This window comes from Stegastes partitus, unplaced genomic scaffold, assembly GCF_000690725.1.
Source record: "Stegastes partitus isolate 25-593 unplaced genomic scaffold, Stegastes_partitus-1.0.2 Scaffold2356, whole genome shotgun sequence".
Taxonomy (NCBI): Eukaryota; Metazoa; Chordata; class Actinopteri; family Pomacentridae; genus Stegastes; species Stegastes partitus.
Genome location: NW_007580087.1, coordinates 24357 through 46040, shown reverse-complemented (window position 1 = coordinate 46040; position 21684 = coordinate 24357). Strand labels below are relative to the sequence as shown.

At 39.2% G+C, this 21684-nt stretch overlaps 1 protein-coding gene across 1 annotated transcript in view; it reads right to left on the bottom strand.

The window, feature by feature from the left end:
• The window catches only part of LOC103374790 (collagen alpha-6(VI) chain-like), a 39771-nt gene that overhangs the window by 16448 nt on the left and 1639 nt on the right, over positions 1 to 21684 (bottom strand). The window contains exons 2-10 of the mRNA XM_008304942.1: positions 20241 to 20348; positions 15882 to 16463; positions 13379 to 13948; positions 12052 to 12093; positions 9734 to 10342; positions 7797 to 8357; positions 4370 to 4927; positions 2500 to 3078; positions 785 to 1348 (exon numbers count right to left, since the gene is read on the bottom strand). Of these exons, the coding sequence (XP_008303164.1) occupies positions 785 to 1348; positions 2500 to 3078; positions 4370 to 4927; positions 7797 to 8357; positions 9734 to 10342; positions 12052 to 12093; positions 13379 to 13948; positions 15882 to 16463; positions 20241 to 20334 (4159 nt within the window). The 5' untranslated portion in view covers positions 20335 to 20348. The remainder of the gene's footprint in view (positions 1 to 784; positions 1349 to 2499; positions 3079 to 4369; positions 4928 to 7796; positions 8358 to 9733; positions 10343 to 12051; positions 12094 to 13378; positions 13949 to 15881; positions 16464 to 20240; positions 20349 to 21684) is intronic.

The window sequence follows — 21684 nt, the reverse complement described above, 5'->3', positions numbered from 1 at the left end:
AAAAAATTACTGAAGAATATCTCACTTGAGCAACTTCATTTTTAAAAACCTTTGTCAACTTGAAGTGTATGTCCCAAATTATATTGCTGTTAGATAAAACATTAAAATTATATTTAAATAATGTGGAAAGACTAGTTAGAACATGTTGATGGTTAGTAGTTGTATACCTAACACAAAAATAACGTTTAAATAAAACACAACTTCAAACTGAAAACAAAAACAAAACAACAGTTACCTACTAGCTATGTTATTAAATTAATTATTTTCTTATGAGATGCTAACTTTAAACAGTCGTTAGCTTAAAAACTTGTGTTCCGAACTCGAGGAACTAACTTGAAAATTCCATTTAAATAATGTGGAAAAACTAGTCGGAACAACTTAATTTTATTAAACAGTTGCCAACTTAAAAACTGCAGCTTACAACTATAGTAATTAACCTAAAAAATCCCTCTATATAATGTGTATTTCTCGTGAGGTATCAAATGAAAAACATGTGCTCATGATTATGGTTATTAAATACGTAAAACCAAAAAAACGTACTTTTAAATTTGAAATACAGAAAAACACCTTGAAAACTTTTATGCTGGTGTTTATGCTACCAATCATGAGGTAATTAAAAATAGTGTTACCTGAAAAGGGAAAGCTAATTCTACCAACTCAGTGTAGTGTGTTGGTTTGTTCCTTTTAAAAGTTGCAATAACTCCAGCAGATTAATGCAAACTGTTGTGTTCATTTTCGCCATTGAGCATAGAGTTTATTTTACAGAGTGCAGCATTCCACTTACCAGCCGGCTCTGTTTTTGGTTCTTTGCAGATAGCTTCAGAAAGCGTGGTCTTGATGCTTAACAAACTGTCGAAGTTCTGCACAGTAAACACTTTCTGTGGATCTCTGGTGATCTGCAGGAGCTGCAGGTCATAGACGTCTCCAACGGCGATGGCGAGTATTTCGATCCCCATGTTCCTGAGTTCATCGGCTGCATCCTCCACGTCGTCGTGAGAATCCCCGTCTGTGACCACCACCAGAGTCTTGGGGACATCTTTGCGGGCGCCCTGCGATTCCTGAAAGTACTTCTTCATATGTGCTAAGGCTTTTCCGAGGTAGGTGTCCACGCCGGTGTGCACTAGGCTGAGGATTCTTGCAATCATTTCCTCCTTCTTGTAGTACGTGCTGAGGTAAAACTCGTCATAAGGATCGTCACTGAACTGTGCGAGTCCGACTCTAGCGTACTCTTGGCCGATGTGAAAGTTGTTCACGACTTCAGCCGTGAAGTTTAGCACGAGTTGGTGTTGGTCTGGGTTGATGCTGCTGGAGCGGTCGATCAAGAACACCAAGTCTGTCTGGTTACAGGCTGCCAAAAGAAAGACATTAAGTCCACATTACTAGAAAACAACTGGGCTGACAAACTATGATGCTGTTAACTGTACTTTATCAACTATTTACTGTTATTTTACAGATTTTCCCATTTTATGAAATTACAGATAATACCAAAGAATGGTTTAATTTAAATTATTTCATTTAAAGAATTTATGAGAAAATGATGTTGACGTAGAAGGAATCATGTCTAGAAGATGAGCCTGGTATCACATGCAAGTAAAAATGAGACCTTTCATTGCCTATAACTTGTTCTGACCAGCTGTGCATCACACATGCTGATACGAGCCTTGAAAGTTTAACCAACATGCACTTTTCAAAGCTTTCTCTGCTGAATTATCAAACAGAACACATCCAGGCTACCAATGCTTGTTTGTATGACTCTATGACATAGATAATTCATTGCTGCAGTTTTGTTGTTCAAACTCTGACATCCCATAACACTAATGCTCAAAGTTGGTCAAAGTAAAAAAAAAAAAGCAAAAATAGCAAACACCAGATTTAGTCTTTAGATTGTGACACCTGGAGTGCATATAAAATTGATTTGGTAGCAGTTTTTAACAGAGCTCAAGTGTGTTTTTCAGCCCAAGAAAATGTGATGTGTAAATCTCCTGTACTTGTGAAGAGTCTCAAAAATTGTCCAAAACTCGCCTAAATGACCCAAAAAGTGTCTGAAATGAAAAAATAAAAAATAAATAAATAAAATCCCTGACATGCCTCAAAATGTGCCTGATATGATTCCAAACTTGTCGAAAATATCTTGAAACTTTTCCAAAATAACAGAAAACTTTTCCCAAACAATTTAAAACTTGTACAAAATGTGTAATTAAATGTACTGAAGTAACTGAAGATAAAGAATCAGCGGATTCTGTGGGGGTCAGGTAGAGGGCTGTGATTGATTTTTAAGCAGTCTGAGTTTCTGATCTATCCACCTGAAACTTTTACCGTTCAGCAAACTGTGATTTTATGGGATTCACAGACTCAGGAAAAGTCCATCGTAACTGTCAAGCTTTATGTGTAAAAAATGTGTGTGTAACATGTTCATTTGTGGTGAAAGCTTAGTCCAGAAGATGCACTTTGAACTATTCAAACTGTCGGCACCATAGATGCACTACAAACACTTCTTACGTGGCTTAGTGGTGTTGCAGAGCTCCTCAGAAATGTTCTTGTACAGAGTGTCTAGTTGATTAAATTCATTCACAAAGAACACTTTGGATGTGTCGCCTCCAGCCATGATCTCCAGCTGTTCCTTGTTGGCCTCCTTCACTCCGATGCTGAAGATGGTGATGCCGTTGGCTCGCAGTTCATCGGACGCCGGCTTCAGTTTGTCTCGATCGGTGGCGTCCCCGTCTGTGATCACCATGAGAATCTGAGGCACCTTGTTTCCCCTCCGTCCGCCATTGTTAGCATTAAAGTATGGTAGTGAATACTCCAAGGCTTCGCCTGTGTTGGTGTTAAAACCTGGTGCCGACAGTTTTTCAATTGCTTGAATAACTTCTCTTTTGGAGTAGTATTGCTTAAGAGTAAACTTGGATTCGGCTGTGCTGGAGTACACAATGACCCCGAAGCGTGTCTTTGTCTCGCCAACGGTGGTGTAATTCACTAAAGAGTTCATGAAGATTTGCATGCTTCTGAACTCATCGTTGTCTATGCTTCCGGAGCCGTCGACCAGAAAAATAATGTCAGCTGTGTCTGATCTCTTGCACTCTAGATGAAGAAAAAAAGAATGAAGAGCTGATTAGTTCTTATGTTGACAAAAACATTTGTGATCACTCAAATATTTTAGAAAGTACAAATAATTTCTGTCATGTTTTTCTTCTTTTTGGCGATGTATACAAAAGTGATGTAAAAAGCTGCGGGTTGTTTTTTGACAGTGTAAAATATGTTTTTTCTGCATGTATTTAGGATCTTGACAGCATAAACAGATAAAGAGTGCCAGCGTAAGCAGCAACTTTTACATTTCTGCAGTTTTTTTCAGCTTTTGACAGAATAAAGTGTGTATTTTCTATGCTTTTTAGGCTTCTGACAGGATAAAAAGCGTTTCTTATTCTTCACTTTTTCCTATTCGATAGATAACACCGAAGTTTGTTTTTAGCATTTGGTGAAAAAAAATGCAACGTTTTAATTGAAGCAAAGTAAAAAGTGCAGTTTTTCAGACAGTGTACAACACTTTTTTTCTGCATTTTCTTGGCTTTTGAAGACATACAAAGCAAAATTTTTCAGCATCTTTTTGTTTGTTCACAGCAGCGCTTTAAAAAGAAATATTGAAGACACAGATATAGCACTAAAAAGCTGCATTTTTTTCTGTTTTGTTGATTTTATTTGTTTTTATGTTTGGCTTTTGACTGCATAAAAAGGAGTGTTTTAACTGCACTGCCTCCAACAATGGATTTTTATAGCCTTTTGATGGTTTAAAAGTTCCATATTATTTTTACATTCTTTCTGCTTTTGTTAGCTTAAAAACATTTTTTCTCTTTTTGATGGTGTAAACAGCAGTTTCACTTGCATTTTAACGGGTGGGGTGCTGCTTTAAACAACATATTTTTTGGCCTTATGTTGGTCTACAAAGCACATTTTCAGCTTCTGACAACGCTAAAACCAGCACGATGTAAAGAAGAGCCTATCTACTGAAGCATCATAAAAACACATAATAAAATACATAAAAATAGCAGCATTTTTTTGTTTCTCACAGTGTAAACAGCTGTGTTTCCTCTGCATTTTTGGGTTCCTTACAATGTAAAAAAAATTGCCCGTCTACATTTTTAAAGAGTAAAAAGCACATTTTTAAAACATCTTTTCTGACTGCATAATAAATAGTGCATTGTTCTTCTTTTTGTTGTTGTAATTGGGAAGCCATAAAAAACACTGCCATTTCCTTTTACCTGTTGTTAGATTTCCACAGTTGGTCATAATAGACACACATAAACAAATACCGCCTTAACGCTTCTACAAACTGATTGTCTGGTTAATCTGAAGCACCTTTTCAGACTTGTCTCACCTCTCCGTGGATCACAGAACTTCAAAGCCAGCTGGCTCTCCAGTAACGTCAAAGCATCAAAGTTTCTCCGAATGAAGGTCTGGTTCCATGAACCGCTGATCTCCCGCAGCTGGGTGCTGTTGGTTTGCCCCACTCCGATGGCGTAGATCTCCACACCTTTTTTCCTCAGGGCGGCGGCAGGGCCCGAGACCTCGTCTTTGGCCTCACCGTCTGTTATAACCACCAGCCTCTGCTTTAGGGTAGGACGCCCTCCGAAGGCTGCATCAAAATACCTTGACACCTCTTTGATGGCCCGGCCCGTGCGTGTGCCTTCGTTCATCTGCTCCATCTTATCAATGTTCTTCACGATCTCGTCTTTGCTGTAGGAACCTGTGAGGGAGAACTCCAGATGAAAAGCAGTGCTGAACTGCATGAGCCCGACGTGCACTTCATTCGGCCCGACCATGGACTTGCTGACGACAGACTTGATGAAATCTTTCATTTTCTGGAAGTCCTCGTCAGAGATGCTCTCGGAGCTGTCAGTTAGGAAAAATACGTCGCTTGGTATGTCCTTACAAACTGTGGGCACAGAACATAGAGGTGTTAGCATGGGCTTCCACATACAGTGAAGACACCCCTGTGCAATATCACACGAATGTCAAATGATTCAAAACTGTCACCCCTCAGTATTCAGATTACTTCTAAGTTCAACAGGAGAGTATTTCCTCTGATATCAAATTAAAAAGTTTAGATATATCATTAAAAATAGAGGTCCCAAAGTAGGAACTCACTACAACAAAAGTCTGCATGCCTTTTATTGTTAAAATTTAAATCTTTAATTTTTCCAATACTTCAAATGTTCACTTCTAAGTTTTTTGGTGACAAACTCAATCCTGTTTGGGATGTGTTGCTCTACCTGTAAAATACTCCAAAGGCGTTCTATTTGAATCCAGTCAGACCCCATATCCTCATATTTGGACAACTTAGAGTCAGTTTGGAAATGTTTTCAAGTCATTTAATAATATTTTAATTTTAGACTCATTTGGGAAAAAAATTGAGTTATTCAAACAAACTGAATCATTTGGAGAGTTTTTAAAAAGCTTTCAGGATACATTTTGAGTCATTCTGAAGACATTTCAGGCTATTTTGGACAAACTTCCAGTCATTTTGGACAGTTTTATGTCATTCTGGACAGGTTTTGAGTCATATTGGACAAGATTCCAGTAATTCTGCAACAAATTTTGGAAGAATTTTGCATTATGTTAGACACATTTTTAATTATGTCAATACTTTTCAGAAAATTTCAGACATTTAGGACCATTTGTAGTGTGTTTGGGCCAAATTTCAACTTTCTTTGACAAACTGAGCAATTTTGGACAGTTTTGTTTACAATAAATTTTGTTGAATTTTGGATAAGGTTCAGGATATTCTGGGCAATCAGTTATTTTAGACAAGTTTCAGATTATTTTGGACAAATTTCCAGTCATATTGGACAAGTTTTAAGTCATTTTGGGCAAATTTCAAGTTGTTTAGGACACATTTTCTGAGTCATTTTGGATATGTTTTGAATAGGGCTGGGACTTCAATGCATTAATTGAATCTGTTGAATTTGACGTGTAAAAAAAAAAACCTAATGCATCTGATTGCACCTTTCTCAGTTCCCTAATTTCTGGCACCGGCAACACTGATGCACACACTCCAGCCGGTAGGTGGCGGTAATGCACCTAAAGTTCCTTTGCCAGCTGCAAAGTAGATAGACAAGATGCATTGAGTGACGTCAGCGCACGAGAAAGTTTGGTGAACAGTGATGGAAGACGAGACCGCATTGCTTGGTTTGTTGGGCGGGAAAAAACATAAAATTCTTATCAAGGCCTAATGCTACGTGTCCACAGGGGAGATTTAGCCAAAATTTGCATAAAGCTTGAAGTCAAGCCTACTCTATGCAGATAAGCTGCAGGCAACGCTACGCCTCGTCGCTTGAAACTCCTTGCGATGCTCCAGAACACGACGTGGGGCGTTTCACTACACAATGAATGAGAAGACAGAAATAGACAGATCCTGTGGACATGTAGCATGAGGCAGCTTGGACAGGAGCACAAGGTTGTGTGCAAATTGTGCAACAAAGAGATGTAAGACAAATAGTCTTAAAATGTGGACTACAATAGCTATAAATGCACTTTGAGTTTGCACTAATCTGTGAATGCAATAGACAGTTGAAAAATGCATGGATAAATATAGATGAAAAATAAACATTTGTGTTGTTTACATCCACGTATATGAATCGCCAACCAAAATTTATTTGAAATGAAAAACTTTGCTTATTATGTCAAATATTGCTGTTTGATAAAAATACGATTAATTATTACAAAGCCTTTACTTAATTCGATTATATTTTAAATCGTGTCTCACCACTAGTTTTGAGTCACTGTGTACATATTTTAAGTCATTTTGGACATTTGGGTTTTCACTTTATTCTTGTGTAGAAACTCTTTGGTGATCAAGCTTTGGCAGACTGGGATTCATCTTGTTAGCCAGTGTCTTGGTTTACCAGACATTCATGATGCATCTATAAATGTCATCTCCCCAACTCCTTTTGCGCTAATGCTGCCTCATATCGTCACACTCCCACCTCTGTGCTTCACTGTCAGGTCTACGTGCTTACTGTCGTAGTCCTGCTCAGGTTCCCACCAAACATGTTGGACTCCATCTGAACCCAACAAATTTATCTCATCTGACCAAAGAATGTGCTCCTAACATGCTTCAGGCTTCTTTTCATGTTTTTTAGCGAAGTCTCAGAGGTTGATAGTATAAAGTGTCCTTCACACTGTCTGAGCTTCACAGAAACCCCTCAGTCAAGTCTGAAGCAGCTGTTGTCTGTTTTTTGCAACCAGATTGTGAAAGTAGTTTAAAGTCTGGAGTCATTGTCGGAGGTCGACCACTGCAGCTCTGATTAGGGCTACTATGGCTCCTTCTTTATCTCCTGATTACTGCTGCAACTGTGATTCACAGATTTTTAGTTGCTCAACCATCTTCCTAGATCCTTTTCCTTCTCTTGGAAGTCTCACAGTCAGATTTTGCAGCTCCTCTGTTCAATTCTTTTCAATGTGGTGTCATGTGTAGGCATGCAGTTGGACACAGACCATAGGTCCAAAACTGGGAAACTTCTGCTGGTCACGGCTCCGTTTAGAACCATGTTCATGCAGTTAGGCTGATTGGAAATCACTGGAGGACTCAGTTTAGTTTCAGGAATCAGCTCTTTCCACAGCGTGTCTTTGTTACCGGAGGAAATATTTTGTTGTTCAACTTAGAAAGAAAAAATGCAGTTTTTGAGAGGTGACACAGTTTAGAATCAGGTGACATTTATGTGATATTACACAGGGGTGTACTTACTTCTGCTGCATGCTGTATAAGCCAGATATGACACTAAAAGTGCAGCCTCTTCCCTCACCGTCTGGAGAACAGATGTCTGTGATGATGCCATTGTTGATGGACTTCAGCGCATCAAAATTATTGACATGGAAAGTCCTCTTGGGATCACCTGCAATCTCATTCAGCTGAGTTTGGTTTGAATTCTTCACCCCAATGGCATAGATGGTGATGTCTTGTGCCCTTAGTTTTTCTGCAGGAGCTCTGACTTCATCTGCAGATTCTCCATCGGTGATGACGATCAGGTATTTGGGGACTTTGGAAACACGTGATTTGCTTGCTTCCTCAAAATACTTGAACATGAACGACAGTGCTTCTCCTGTGTACGTGTTACCTCCTGCATGTTTCATTGCCCTCACAGCTGCCTTCATCTTCTCAGCATCCGAGTACCTTGTCAGGTCAAATTCTAGAGAAGGATGAGTTGAGTATTTCGCAATCCCCATGCGAACATTCTGTGGCCCGATATGAAAGATTTGAAGAAACTCAATGATGAACTTCTGCATTTCCTTAAAGTCTAATGGATGAATGCTAGAGGACTCATCTAAGAGGAAGTAAATGTCTGCTTCGTCCTTTTGTTCACAAGCTGGAAAGAAACACAAAGTTAGTTCTTTCTGCACATCAAAGCAAAGGAAAGCTTAATATCAACACTCAAACACTGGCAAATGTTTCAGTCCAGGTAACCAGGGCTGCAGAGAATCAAAGGAAATGTTGGACTGTCGTCTTTGTGTCTCCTTCTTGTCCTTTTTTGCATCTTTGTGCTCATTTTGCAGCCGTTTTGGAATACTAGTCCTTCTGTGTCTAAGAGGTGATCCTTTTCTGTTTGCACTGAACACACATGGGTTTGTGTTCATTTTGTGTCTCTTTGTATTTAGTTCTGTCTCTCTCTGCTCAGTTTTGTGTCTCTCAGGTCTTTACCACCACTTTGTGGCTCCTGATGTTTGTTTGGAGTAACCTCATGTCTTTGCTCTTGTTTTTCTCTGTTTGTATTGATGTGTAGTTAATAGTTTAGTCAGTTTAAATCTCTTTTTGCTCATTATGTGTGTCTTTATGTTCATTTTGCATCAATTGTGGTTGTTTTGTGTCACTTTTTGATCTTTTTGTGCTTCTTTGCAGTGGGCTGTCCCACTTTGTCACAGTCTTTTGGCTCTTGGTGTTTGTTTTGAGTGACTTTGCATGTCTTTGCTGTTTTGTCTCTGCATTGACTTTGCATTTGTTTGTGTCCATTTTGTATCTCATTTAATCATTTTATGTTTTTGTTTGCAGTCATTTTGCATTAATGTGTTCATTCTACATCTCTTTTTGATTGGTTTGTGGCTCTGCTGCCATTTTGCATCTATTGGTCCTTTTGTGCATTTAACAGGTGGTTTTATCTCTGTTTGCATTGAATTAGTAACTCTTTGTGTTCATTGTGTGATTCTGTATTTGGTTTACTCTCTGAGGTTGATTTCCGTCTCTTTTTGTGTGCCTTTGTAGTTTGTCTCTTTTTGTCATCGTGTTGTGGCTCTTGGCATTTGTTTGGAGTAACCTTGTGTCTTTGCTCTTGCTTTTTCTCTGTTTTTATTGATTTTGTGTGTGTGTGTGTGTGTGTGTGTGTGTGTGTGCCTTTTGCATCTAGTTTAGTCAGTTTTAATTTTGCATTTTGCATCTCTTTGTCATTGTTTTGTGTCTCTTTGCAGCAATTTGGAGAACAGTAAGCCTTTCTTGTGTCAGAAACAGGATTTTTTTCTGTTTGCATTGAACTAGCATCTGCTCGTATTTATTTTTCACATCTTTGTATTTGATTCTGTCTCTCTGTGGTCGAGGCTGCTTACAATGAACTAGAACATGAAAATTTCTGGACTTTATGGCTTTTGTTGTTCTTTTTGGGTACCAAAACCTTTGAGGACTATATAACATTACACAACATCACAAGGACCAGTAATACTTTTGACTTTGAAAAATAAAAACACTGCTCCAAACCTTCTTTGACGTCTGTTTTGCCTTCATTGCCTGTGACTGCGTTCTGAATGATGTTAGTACAGAGGCTCCTCTGCAGGCTCAGCTGCAACGGTTTCAGTTTGTGGAAGTTCTCCACAGTGAACACATGCCTGCTGGGGGGATCAGTCGCCATCTCAATCAACTCTGCTTCGACGGCATCTTTGATTCCTACGGCATAAACTGTGACCCCAGCCCGACGGAGATTGGCTGCCGGGATGCTGACGTCGTCCTGGGACTGACCGTCTGTGATCACCACCGCCACCTTCTGGACGCCCTTCCTGCTGCCCTGTTTGAACAGGTTATCCAGGGTGAACGTCAGGGCTGCTCCAGTGTTTGTTCCACCTCCATTGTAAGGCATGATGTTGACGAACTGCAGAATTTCAGCCTTGGAATCGAAAGTGTTGAGGTAGACGTGCGCTGTCTGCATTGTGTTGTACGTAACGATGCCCACTCGGACTCGGGCCAGACTGACATCCAGGCCGCTGATGATCGAGTGTAAGAAAATGCGCACCAGCTGGAAGTTGGTCTCTGTGATGCTTCCAGACTCATCGACAATAAACACGATGTCTGCCACGTTGGCTCCTTTGCAATCTGTGAAAGGAGTTTCATTAGTTAGCGATCTGCTTCTTCACCTTTTAGACACCATAGAAATACTTACTATGTATTACAGAGTCTCAAGAGTCATGAAAACATGTTATTGTACTTACAGCTGTTTAAAAGCTGGTGTTAACCCTCTGAACTCTGAAACCTGCTGGCAGGTTTGAAAGGCACGTTTTTGTTAAAAATGTGATGTGTAGTTCTGGTGAGAAAATTAACCAATTAAAGCTTAAAATTGTGATATTTCATAAGTTTTCTCTCAAAGTACAAAGATTGGATTTTGAATTAAATTGAACTTAATTCAAATAAATATGCTGAATATCAGTCAAGAAAAAATAGAAAACTGATTATGACACCACAAACCTCAAAATGTAACATTTCTTTTTCTTTAATTGGCAAAATGACACCAGTTGTCAGCCAGAAACTTTTGACTTATAACTTTAAAACAGTCCTTGAATGTATCATATGTGTCATATGGTTCTATGGATAAAACGGACCTGATCTAAGCGTGAAATTGTTAGCTTTCACCAAAAAAAATCACTTCATTCTTCACTATCAAAATTGAAAATAAAATAAAACAAAATAAAATAAAAAATACCCAAAAACAGATCCCGTAAAAAATTAAAAAAAAATATTCATAACTGAGAAGCTGTGACCAACAGTAAATTGTAATATTTACCATTGCTGTTGTGTTACAGATGTATTTTACATATTTAAAAAAGTTCAGTTGGTAAAATATTTACAGTTTATAGTGTGTATAGATATATTTGATGTCACCATCTTTTTCCAGTGTTAATAACACTTGTGGACATTTGGGAAAATGTTGGACGTGTTAATTCATTTTTTTCCCATTATTTTTGCTTTGCTTTCATTTATGGCAACAGAATAAAAACAGGAATTATCTCTGGATTTTCACATTTCCCATGGTCCTTAAACTAATCACGCCTGATGTATTTTAAAATTCTGACAGTTCATCAAAATCATGGTACTCCAAGTGTCTGACTGAATAATGAGTCAAAAACTACTTTTTTGTTCTAACCACAACTTGTAATAAACAAAGAATACTGAGCTCCAACTGTGAAGCCATGACTGACTCAGCTGAGACCAACAGGCCGGCGACAAATGTTTAGAGAGTTTTCAGGTGAACTGCAGGCGGTGTTTCCACAGAGCAGAGAGGAGACGACAAGAAAGACTGAGAGGAAAATTAAATGTACTATATCAATAAAATAAATACAGCATGGCTCATAAACAGCATGGTGAAACTCTGGTGAAAATCTTTCAACAACTGATATGTCAACTAGAGTGGAGAGTTTGTAGAGTACTGGTAACACCTGTGGAAAAATGTTGGTTTTAGGTTTTTTTTCCACTTTTGTAAAATAATTATTTAGACAAATTCTTTTTTTTTTCTTGTTTTTTTTCTTTTTGCTTAGTCATACTGCACAGAAGACTTTTCTGAGTTCTGTCTCTTTCTAGTCATGGTTGTGTTGTCACCATCGAGGTGCAGGACTTTCTATTACAGTTAAAAATTAGCCCAATGTGACAAAAAAATTTGACAGGAGGAAAACGCATCCAGAAACTGCTCAGAGTTCAGAGAGTTAAGAAACAAACAAACAAACAAATGCAAATAGTTAATTATTATTGTAATGATTCTAACAGTTATTTTATTCTCTAAATCAACTGATGACAATGATAAACGTTCTTACCTTCAGCAACGGGATCCACTTGGGTTGGAGTGAATGAGACCACTGAATCAAATGCAAAGCCAGTGTTACTGATGCATTTTTATGCTTTGTTGTGTGTTCAACAGCTTCTAAATCTGCAGTTCTGGATTGTTTTATGTGTGCAGCTGATTGATCTATGTGTGCTTCATTTGCAAACTCTCTACTGTGGGTTTCCTCTGGAGGTACATAATCGTGTATTTTGAATTAAACTAAACTTCGCTGAATGAAATATACTGGATTTCAATAAAAAATGGTAGAAAACCAAATAGGGGTCTTTTTCATATGTGGATTTGTGATTTTTACATTTTTTTTTTTCAACTTTCAAGATTTTTGACTCCCACTTAAAGAATTTGAAAAACCTCAACATGTCAGTGGACAATAAGAACAAAAAAACAAACAGTTTAAGCCTCTGAATCCTGGGTTAGAAAAGAATGAGGTTTTTTTTTTGTTGTTATTGTTTTTTGGGTTTTTTTTTTTTTCTAAATCAGAAGAATTACACCATTTGTCAGTGACAGAAATTGTAAAAAACAGAACAAATCGTCAGGTTTTCCACTTTCAAGCAGTTATCTAAGTAGCTGTGTATGACATTTCACATGCCATCCAGTTTGAAAAACAAAAACAAAAACACAATCTAAGCTTAAAATCATGATATTAAAAAAATAAAAATAAAAAATAAATAAAAAAACTCTTTATTTCACATGAGTAATTAACAAAAAATTCTGGTTTGCTCTAAAAAGAGCCTGTAAAAAATGTACATTTTGAGCCTCTCAGCACCACTGATTCTCCACGACTGACTTCTACCACAGTGGGAAAATTCATTTTTTTCAGGTGAACTGTAGGCAGTGTTTCTACAGAGCAGAGAGCGAAAAAAAAAAAAGTGTGAAGACAAATTACAAATGTAAATAGTTAAACATTTACAGCATTGTTCCAGTGTTGGTCACACCTGTGGACCTGCTGATTGCATTTTATTTAAAAAAAAAAAAAATAAACATAGATCTTCAACTTTTGTGTTTATTTTGTATGATTTCTATTATCTCAACTGTGTCATACTGCACATAAGACATTTTTCTTAGTTCTCTCTTCCTCTAGCCATGGTTCGGCTGGTTCCATAGAGCTAAATTATATTACAGTAAAAAAAATGAGCCCACCGTGAGGTCAAAATGAGACAGAAGCAAAAAAACACCCAGAAACTGCTCGGGGTTCAGAGGCTTAAAAAGAGAAATTTAAATAGTTTACTATTACAGTAATGCTGCTAATAGTCATGTCATTGTGTCTACAGTAACTGATGACAATAATAAACGGTTCTCACCTCCAGGACCTTGGTCCTCTCTCTTGCCTATGAGGAAATGTTTCAGCACATCAAAGTTAATAGAATCGAATGCATAACTCTTGGTGGAGAAACGGTCCAGTGCGTCCAATGAGGCACCTGCGCTCATCCCCACAATAATCACTCCGTCTAGTTTGAGTTTCTCAGCAATGCTATACACAGGATCACTTTTTGGAGGATCTTCTGCAAGCACAACGACCAAAAACTGCTGGCTGCCCAGCTCCGCCCGACCGCCTGCCTCTGCGCTGAAGAAGCGAGCCCTGGCTTCCTCCATGGCGGCGCTCACGTTCCCCTGTTGGTCTAGTTGTGGCCGCAGTCGGAAACGTCGGGCAGGTGGCATCATCTCCTGTTTGGTTTTAAAAGAATTCAGCCGAAATTCGAGCCTGACATCCTGAGTGAACTGTGCCAAACCAACACGATTGGCCGATGGTCCAATGTTGTTCCGCTCCGATGCTATCATTTTGATAAAGTCTGTCCTGAACAGCGCGAATTTCTCTTGAGTCATGCTGCTGTCCACCAAGAAGAACATATCTTTAAACTTGTCCGCCAAAACTGAAAGAAGGCAGAAACAAAAGCATTTAATTGCAGCAAGTCTCATTAGCCCAGGAGGGTCGGTACACCAAGAGCAGTAAAACAGTTGGTGAACCAACAGTTCTGGCCAAACTTCTAAAACAAAGAGAATTTTTCAACAGACTTTTTACAGTTTTTTTTTTTAACACTTAGGTGTTCATTTGCAGATTATATCTACTAAAATCACAGAAAAAAAGTACTAATTTATATGTTGGTTGCAAAAAAAAACAAAAAAAAAACAACCAAAAAAAACCAAAACAGGCCAAAACTGTAAATAATGTCCACAAATTGTCTTAGTAACTGAAACTTAGAGTACTCACGAAAAGTTAGACAAAAAAATTGAGAAGTACTAAATAAAAGCATGAAAATAGCTTCAGCCACATTGCACATATTACAGGTGATCTAAAAGCAGGTCGATTAGCAGCTTAAGTTAACTACAGCAGTCATTTTTCATTCTTCACGTGACTGTTTTCTTTTCCAGGTGTAGACTAAGAATATCTTCCAGTTTGTAGAATCAAAGAACATCACTGGCATTATAAATTAACCTAACAAGTTTAAATATTGCTTGTTATTGGTTAATATACTTTTTATTTAGGAATGATTGTGACTTAGATTACATATTGGGAATGTTAGCTACTACCTTCTCTAACAACAATACAAAATAAGACCACATTTGTTTTAATCAGTGTGGGCTAAACCTTACCAATTTGACTATTAAGGCTAAACTTGGACTTGAACTTAACTTTGTACAAACTAGCTTTTGGAATTAAACAAAACAAATATCATAGCTACACCTACACTTGTACTTACTAGGAATCAACCCTGTCTAGAAATGCTGACAGGAATAGCTTTGAACAAGCACTGCGGATCTGACATGCAGTAAACAGAACATGGAGCAGACTGTTGGGCTGCCGCAATTAGCCGACATAATCAGCAGACAGTATTTTTAATTATCAAAATTCTTCAACTCATCCGAAGAAATGTTTGTCTTCCGTATCACAATATACTTTTCAAATTCATGACGTCAGCGGTTTTTGGCTTCAGTCTTTGTTTGGGTTTTACAAAATGGCAGCTACAGCTAAACCCGACTCGGTTCAGGGAGTTCTTCAAATGATGGCAGAAAAAGAGCGCGGTTTGTACACTGAGCGGACTTTGGATGTCAGACCACAGCATCACTAACACCAGAACAGAAAACACACTTTACATCTGTTAGCTTCTCTCGGGCTCTCTGTGCTCACATAAACTGAACTCCCAAAAACGCTGTTCTTACTGACAGAACCTTCTGTTTGTGTTGTCAGACAGCAGAACGAGTATGAAACAGCGATTCAAAGGCAGCTCATTCAGGCTACATGCTGTCAATGATCATTCTCGTCTGACAAACTCACCAAACACATGAGTTAAAGGTGCCTGCTGTGCAATATATAGGAAAGGAGTTGCTGTAATTCTGTCCTTTTTCATTTTGTGACAGGCTTCAATAAAAACTTATTCTTTTGGAGTTGCATTATTAATTCAAGCAACAAGTTCAGTTTTTAATTGATTTTTTTTTTTGTCATGTTAGCAGTTTAACTCCTCTGTTTAGAGCTTTATTATGTAAACCATGTTTCCATTTTGTACTATACTCAATTGCACGATGACATCCAGTGGGTCAAAATGAAAGAAATTTAAATGATGCGATAATTTTGCTTTTTTTGAAGGGAAAATAGTTGTTTAGATTATTTTTGTTCAGATTAATGGATAGAAGGGTAATTGTTATTGGCAGCCCTGGTGGACTGTAGAGGTTAAAGGCAAGGTGGGATGATCACAACCAAACTTCCACAGATGCTCTCGACTTTTCTGCATTTCAAAACTGGTCAGTGATTTTTCCTGAAAAGCTGGTGTCCAAATGAAAACGTTAACTCTATGAATGAGCACTTACCTTGCTGCTGTTTCTCTATGGAGTCGCACACAGTTTCCAGCATTCTACCGGTCAGCCTCTGCAGAGTGTCATAGCTGTCGATGCTGAGGCTGAAACGCGGATGGCTCGCGAGTTTCTTAAGCTCCTCCTCCTTGATTCGTCCCACTCCGATGGCGAACAACAGGACGCCGTGCTCCCTCAGCTGCTTGCTGGGTTTTGATATGTCATCCACAGAGTCTCCGTCTGTGATGACCACAGCAATCTGCGGCACCCGCTGCTTGGCTCGGCTCCCGGCCTGTTCAGTGAAGTACTGCTTCCGGAGCATGTCCAGGGCGTTTCCCGTTAGCGTGCCGCCTTTCCGGTAGGGGACTTGCCTCACTGCATTCAGCAAGGACTGCTGGTTCGTGTGGTCCTTCAGCAGGAACTCCCGGTGAAAAGTATCGCTGAATTGGGCCAAGCCGATCCGAACTTTGTTGGGGCCGATGTCCAAACTCATGATGATGTTGCTCAGGAATGTGCGGACCTCCTGAAAGCTTTTGTCTGTGATGCTCGAGGAGCCGTCGACCAGGAAGACAATGTCGCCCACAGTGGCATTTTCACACTCTGGAGACGCAAGAAAAACATCAGAACTGCATTTTCATCACAGATTTTACAACATATATATATAGGGTTGAAAAATCACATTAAAGGCCATGATATCTATTGACCTCTGATCCCCAAATCCCGTCAGTAGGTCTGAAAGGCACATTTTCTTTCTTTATTAAACCCACAACGGTCACAGAAATAACTTGAATCTGACAAAAGTAATGACAAACAAAAATTCTATGAAAATTAAGCAATGATGGTGCCACTAGAAAAGATTGAAAATAATGTGACCATAGGGACATGTTCAATCAAGGTGTGTCCTCTAATTAGCATCACAGATGTCTACAAACTTGTAATCAGTCAGTTGGCCTATTTATAGGTTTACAAGTAGTCACTGTGCTGTTTGGTGACATGGTGTTTACCACACTAAACATGGACCAGAGGAAGTGAAGGAGGAGAGAGTTGTCTCAGGAGATTAGAAAGAACATCATAGACAAGTATGTTAAAGGTAAAGGCTATAAGACCATCTCCAAGCAGCTTGATGTTCCTGTGGCTACAGTTGCACACATTATTCAGAAATTTAAGATCCATGGGACTGTAGCCAACCTTCCTGGACGTGGCCGCAGGAGGAAAATTTATGAGAAATGGAAGAGACGGATAATACGAATGGTGACGAAAGAACCCAGAACAACCTCTAAAGACATTAAAGGTGAACTCCAAGGTCAAGGTACAGCAATGTCAGATCGCACCATCCGTCGTTGTTTGAGCCAAAGTGGACTTCATGGGAGACGACCAAGGAGGACACCGTTGTTGAAAACAAATCAGAAAAAAAGCCAGACTGGAATTTGCCAAACTGCATGTTGACAAGCCACAAAGCTTCTGGGAGAATGTCCCATGGACAGACGAGACAAAACTGGAACATCAGCTCTATGTTCACAGACGCAAAAATGAAACATATCCAGAAAAGAACACTGTCCCTACTGTGAAACATGGAGGAGGCTCTGATATGTTCTGGGGCTGCTTTGCTGTATCTGGCACAGGGTGTATTGAATCTGTGCAGGGTACAATGAAATCTCAAGACTATCAAGGTATTCTAAAGAGAAATGTGCTGTCCAGTGTCAGAAAGCTTGGTCTCAGTTGCAGGTCATGGGTCTGGTAACAGGATAATGATCCAAAACACACAGCTAGAAACACCCAAGAATGGCTACAAGGAAAACATTGGACTGTTCTGAAGTGGCCTTCTATGAGCCCTGATCTAAATCCTACTGAACAGGGGTCGGCAACCTTAAACACTCAAAGAGCCATTTGGACCTGTTTCCCACAAAAAAGAAAACACCAGGAGCCACAAAACCCTTCTGACATCTAAAATAAAGACAACACTGGATATATGTTTGTTTGTTACCTTTATGCTATGTACAAAAAACTATAGTGTGTTGCATTTATGAAATCAATGAACTGCTGCAGAGAAAACGAAATTCAATTTCTGCAACAAAAACATTTTGACCGCCCAAAAAAAAGACGCTGGGTTTGAAGGTTACTTTGAAATAAAATAGTCAGTGTCTGTTTGAGTCCTCCTCGTTTATATGAAACAAAAAGCCGAACTTAAATGTTCCACCTGCAGCAAAGCAGAACAGCGTGTGGTCGGCCTGCTGACTGTAGCTGGACTGCTGACCAGACCAGTGACCTGCGGTGAGGTTCATGGCTGGTGAGGCACCGACTTCATCAGAATCTGATTTACAAACATATGCACTCTACACAGCAGCAGATTTGCCATTTGATTGGCAGCAGTTTACAGGTTATGTTTCATATCTGCATTCTTTACACATACAAGCGGTAGCCCACAAAACATATGTTTCTTTTTTTTTTTTTAAAGTTATTGCGGTCTTACCTTTACCTTTAAGTGAAGTCCATGCTCCGCTCCTTCTGGACAAAAAAACTGTTACTTTTTTGTAAAAATCTCCTTATCTTCCTTCGCTGCACTTGACTTGCTAACTGTATATTGTACCTGTCTAGTTTGCTGTCACTTGCTCTGCAGCCACAGAGTCACAAGAAGCATGTCTGGGATCAGAGCGCCCCCTGCCATGAGGCCAGAGAACTGCCTGCCTCACCTGGAACCTCTTTTCAGCCGGTTATGATCGCTCAGCACACGAAACACGTTACACATACAGTTGGTAACAAAAAACACTGTTCATTATTATATACATCAGCTGAACTATGGAGCATCAGTTCATATATTAAATGTGTTTCAACCATGTTATTGACGACATCCAGACAGCAGCACGCTGTCACTGCAGGCAGCCAGCAGGTAGNACATCCAGACAGCAGCACGCTGTCACTGCAGGCAGCCAGCAGGTAGGGAGGCTTAGCCTGCTGCCTCACTTGGATTGCGCAATCCCTCACTTCACTGGCTGCCTGCAGTGACAGTCTATGCATGGCAGTTTGCGCAGTGAGGGATTGCGCAATCCAAGTGCGGCTCAGGTCACCGCTGCCTCACCGGCTTCTCTTCCAAGCATTTGAATGGGAAATTACAAAAATTCAGCTAGTTTGAATTTAAAAATCGTCAAAACTGACGAGGCTAAATGAAAAATAAATACTTTATAGTACAAATCATTGGATCAATATAAGCATTTAAGTTATTTCATCATTATGTATTTTTTTTCTTTCCATGATGTCTCCCCTGACCGCACGTCACTGGACCAGACTCCTGACCGACTGTGAGCGCTTTGGGACGGGAGGAGCTCACGGCAGCACGGCCGCTCTCTGAGGACAGGACCTGCAGACCGACACGTGTTTTCACGTCAGAGTTTCCAAAACACCAAAACAGTCTCCAGTAACGCAAGAAGCAGTCGCTAGATTTGTCCCTAGTCACTTTTGACAAAAAAAAAAGTCGCCAAGTGGATTTGGAAAGTCCCCAGATTTAGCGAGAAAGTCACCAAGTTGGTAACACTGTGGGTGTCGCGCTGCGCATCGGTGAGTGTGATGCATAATTTGAGCAACAAAAAAAATTAAAAATGTTACAAGCTATAATCTTCAAATGTAGAATTACATTTTTAAAAGTAAAGAACTAAAATAAAATAAATTTTAATTAGATACTCATTATTTATTTTCCAAAGCCACAAGGAGCCGCAGCAGAGGTACGAAAGAGCCTCATGTGGCTCCGGAGCCGCGGGTTGCCCACCCTGCTATTGAGCATCTGTGGAAGGAGCTGAAACATGTCGTCTGGAGAAGGCACCCTTCAAACCTGAGACAACTGGAGCAGTCTGCTCATGAGGAGTGGGTCAAAATACCTGCTGAGAGGTGCACAAGTCTCATTGACAGTTACAGAAATCGTTTGATTGCAGTGATGGCCTCAAAAGGTTGTGCAACAAAATATTAAGTTAAGGGTACCATCATTTTTGTCCAGGCCTAGTTTCATGAGTTTATTTTTAAAAAATAATTCTGTTGAACCACGGTTCAAAAGCAATGTCTGATTTTCACAGCTTAATTTTCATAGAATTTTTATTTATTATTGCTTTTGTCAGATTCAAGTTATTTCTGTGACCATTGTGGGTTTTCTTTCATTAACCGAGTCGTACCAACAATTTTGTTCACATGTGTAACTGTGACGAGCTAATTAGCATTTATGAACCAATAGCTTTCCATAGCTTAAGTTTCACCAGCTGTGATGTTCACTGACATTTTTGTAAAATGTGAAAGTGAACAGGAAACAAAACTCCAAAGCAAAAAACACACCAATACCTCATACATACAGTACTTCAAATTTCAAAAACACAACTTGACATGTTAAGCACTCACCTGTTGCCTGAGCAGCGACGGCACAGAAATATGAAGCTGCTGTGAGGCCGAAGAGAAGAAGACCCGTTCTTCCCTTCATGGTGAGACAGCTCATGGGGTTCTCTCCTCCTACAGTGAGGACAGAACCAAGCTACTTTGGAACTCCATTTTCACATACAGCACTAAAACCAAACGTATTGTGACGATGCTATAAAATCAGCTACATCGGAAAAGAGCTCCTCTCTGACCACCACAGAATGTGCTGTTTTTTTGCATATACAATAACTTTAGCCTTGCAAAGTTTTACCTTCATGATATGATTATTTCCAGAATTACAGGCCTTTGAAGCACACAGAAGTGGGCCAAAATTACATAATTAAAGTTTACTTTTTACACCATTTCTGAGCCTCATAGCCTCATAAGTACAGGGTATAGACGTAGGGAATTTTAGAGGCTTAAAAATACATTTGAACTCTATTAAAATCAATTTTACATCCACTCTAGGTGTCACAGTCTAAAGACTAAACCTGTTTTGGTTTTTTTTGTTAATTTTCTCTATAACCAACTTTGAACATCAATATTATGGGGTATATCATAGTTTCAACAGCAAAACTGCAGCAGTTTAATGTGTATAAAACAGAGTCTAGAAACAAACACTGGTTCCCATCAGCATGTATGATAGATGGTGCAAGATTTGGACCAACTACTAAGTACTTTAAGAGGATGTAACTCTGAAAATATTCACAATATGAAGGTACAACTTTGCAGGGCTTCAATAAATATACTGAAGTTTTTGTAGATACAAAAAACTCAGCTGATTCTGAGGAGGTCACGAGCGAGGCTCTGATTAATTTCTGATTAAATGACAAAAGAGTATAATAAAAGCGCTTTAGGATAAATCTGAGGAGGCATGAGAGGACAGAAAAGTAGAAGAAACATGTTTCTATAGATGTCTGGCCGACAACGTTATGAGCTAATTTATAAACAGGGACTTGTGTTGCATTAATGTCTTTATATGGCAGGGTAAATGTATACGACGCCTTGGGTAGAAAAAAGAAAAACTTTGCTGGGGTGGTAGATGGAAAAATGTTTGACTGAATCCTCAGGCTGCCACACAGGCTTCAGTTAAGATTTTTTTTTTTTTTTTTGAAGAGCCTGCTGAAGTGATAAATACAGACTTCCAAGGGCGGAAGGAGAAACCAAACAACTGTCAGCCGTTTATGAGCACTCTGCTGGAGGAGTCTCAGCAGTGACTGGAGAGCAATTTTCAGACAGATATAGACCACTGCTGTCTTCATGCACTCATAGATGTTTGTCTTTCAGATGCTGCTGTTTGTCTTTTGACGCAGTTTGCATGAATGAAAATAGTATTACATTTTAATAATAAAGCTCTGCAGAAGCCTTTAGGCTAAAGTTGCTTCAAAATTTTAAGTACTTCTCAAAAACAACTCGCAGCAAGAAGGCG